General features: G+C 40.5%; 2 protein-coding genes across 2 annotated transcripts in view; both read right to left on the reverse strand.

Moving 5' to 3' along the window:
* Positions 1–503, reverse strand: part of LOC118768536 — a 43,539-nt gene extending 43,036 nt beyond the window's left edge. The window contains exon 1 of the mRNA XM_036515214.1: positions 365–503. Coding sequence (XP_036371107.1) covers positions 365–422 — 58 coding nt within the window. The 5' untranslated portion in view covers positions 423–503. The remainder of the gene's footprint in view (positions 1–364) is intronic.
* Positions 1–2,500, reverse strand: part of LOC115226285 — a 111,069-nt gene that overhangs the window by 50,455 nt on the left and 58,114 nt on the right. The window lies entirely within an intron of this gene.

Below are 2,500 nucleotides of genomic sequence, written 5' to 3' on the forward strand. Positions count from 1 at the left end.
GACATTGGAAGAGGAAGACAAAGATCTTTTGAGAGGAGAGGAGGCAGATGATGAAAGGTTCGAGTGTGATAGAGAGATAGAAGCGGAGGAGATACATGACTATTCGGCCAGAGAGAGAGAGTGATGAGAGAGAGAGAGAGAGAGAGAGAGAGAGAGTAAGAGAGAGAGAGAGAGAGAGAAAGAAAGAGAGACAGTGAAAGGAGAGAAAGTAAGAGAGAGATTGAGGCAAGGAACAGGTGTATTGCTGCAGGGGACATACATGGTTGGTCAGTCAGAGGGAGAGATCAGTATATGAATATATACCCATAACAAAAAATTGCAAGGACCAAAGGGGAAGAATAACAAGTAATTAAAGGACTTTTACCTGCTTGTCCACCAGAAAGAACAACAGCAACAACGAGGATAACAGCAAAGTAATCCATATTAATCACTAATACAGATTAGTCTTCGTCCCATAGCAGCTCCACCGAGTGGAATGATACCGTTTGTGAATGGGTCGGCTATATATATATCTTTCAGTGTGTGTATGTATGTATGTATGTATGTATGTATGTATGTATGTATGTATGTATGTATGTATGTATGTATGTATGTATGTATATGTATGTGTATGTGTATGTATGTATGTATGTATGTATGTATGTATGTATATATGTGTGTGTGTCTATACATACATATATATGTATATATCTGAATATATACATACATACCTGTAAACATATATACACAAATTATCATCTATATATACACATATATACGTACACATATATATGTATGTATATATATGTGTATATATATTATATATATACATATATGTATGTATATATATGTACATTCAGCCATATATATATAATATAAATACACACACATTTGCACACATACAAGCATACATGTATACACACACAAGCAGACATATATCTATGTCAATACACAAACGCACTCACAGACACACAGACACACGCACACATCTGTGTGTAGACCTATCAGTAACAACACAATTGTAGTCCCAAGTCCATTATTAAGGGGAAAAAAAGATGAAATGGTGCCACACTACGAGATTGGACCTCAGACCGTTCCACAGAAATAGATTTTGAAACCACCACCACCACCACGAACACCACCACCACGAACACCACCACCACCTACACCACCACCATCACCACCATCACCACCACACAACTGAATTCATGTATGACAGAAAGGGAATTTTAATTTTAGAATTTCAGTTTAGAATTTCTTTAAAATTTCAGTTTAGAATTTCTTTAGAATTTCAGTTTAGAATTTCTGACCAGGCTTTCATGGTGAGGAGTGTTGCTAGAAACCCAGCAGGATTAAAAACAAGACCTATTGCAGACTCAACGGCTATCTAGCAATAGCACGGGTACGCAGAAGTTCCGGGATGGTGTCCGGTGTGCTGAAAGACCACTGGGAGTGGGGCACCCCTCAGCTTCTGTTGAAGCATGTCTCTAGGATAAGGTCACTCTGATATAAAACCAGATATGCAGGGAATAGTATTGGACATATTAGGGATCTTTGGTTTGTGATAGAGATCATGGCACTCCCACATTCCCGAGTCTGCGATTCATATTGGCACCAGACATCTTGCTCCGGCTTGTCTCTGGATAATGTCAATAAAGTGGAGAGGGTTTATGAGGTGTCGTGCAAGCCTTATTGCACCTAAAATTCTGCCCAGGCATTGATGACCTCTGCTCAATATGTGCTTTTCCCCTATATATATTTATTTTGTTTTTAGTATATATGTATCTTTATTTTCAGTATGTATTTATATATATTGGCCTGCTCGCTTAGCCAGCGGGGTGGCGTCATTTGAAGGCTAAAACAATGCGAAGCGCATTGTGACCAGCGATGTGTAGCAACATCTGATAGCCTGGTCGATCACGGTGATTTATATATATATATTTATTTTTAGTATATATTTTTAAAAATTATATTCAGAAGCCCTGCGGCGACGGGAAGGTAGTGAAGCATGCAGACCTGACGGGTTGGAAGCATGTAGTCAGTGACCTGTACATAGGCGGCCCATGCTAGATATAAAGTCATCTCCTTGTCGCTCAAGACAGCGGTAGGATTCGGTTGCTGCATGGATGACTGAGCGGCTCCATTTGGAGAGGGCGCTGTTCACCTGGAGGCCGAGGAGGTTCAAGAAAAAGTGAACCAAAAACTGCCTGTCTTTCTATATCTGGTCAGTTTCGCGCGACTGACGGATGTCCACCCTGCACTCGAAAAACAAAGAGACTTTTATTTATAAAATCTGGATGGAATTTCAACATTTCATGTTGGAATGTGCGCACTCTGTTGGATAGCAAGAGTGATCGTAGGCCAGGAAGACGAACTGCACTCGTTAGCTGAACCGCTATAACATTGATACAGATGCACTTTCAGAGACTCGTATAGAAGGTGATGGTCAGCTTGAGGAAGCAAGAGGTGGATACACCTTATTTTGGAAGGGGAGACAGAAGGAGGAGCGCAGAGAGGCTGG

The sequence above is a fragment of the Octopus sinensis genome, linkage group LG30 (assembly GCF_006345805.1).
Source record: "Octopus sinensis linkage group LG30, ASM634580v1, whole genome shotgun sequence".
Classification (NCBI taxonomy): domain Eukaryota; kingdom Metazoa; phylum Mollusca; class Cephalopoda; order Octopoda; family Octopodidae; genus Octopus; species Octopus sinensis.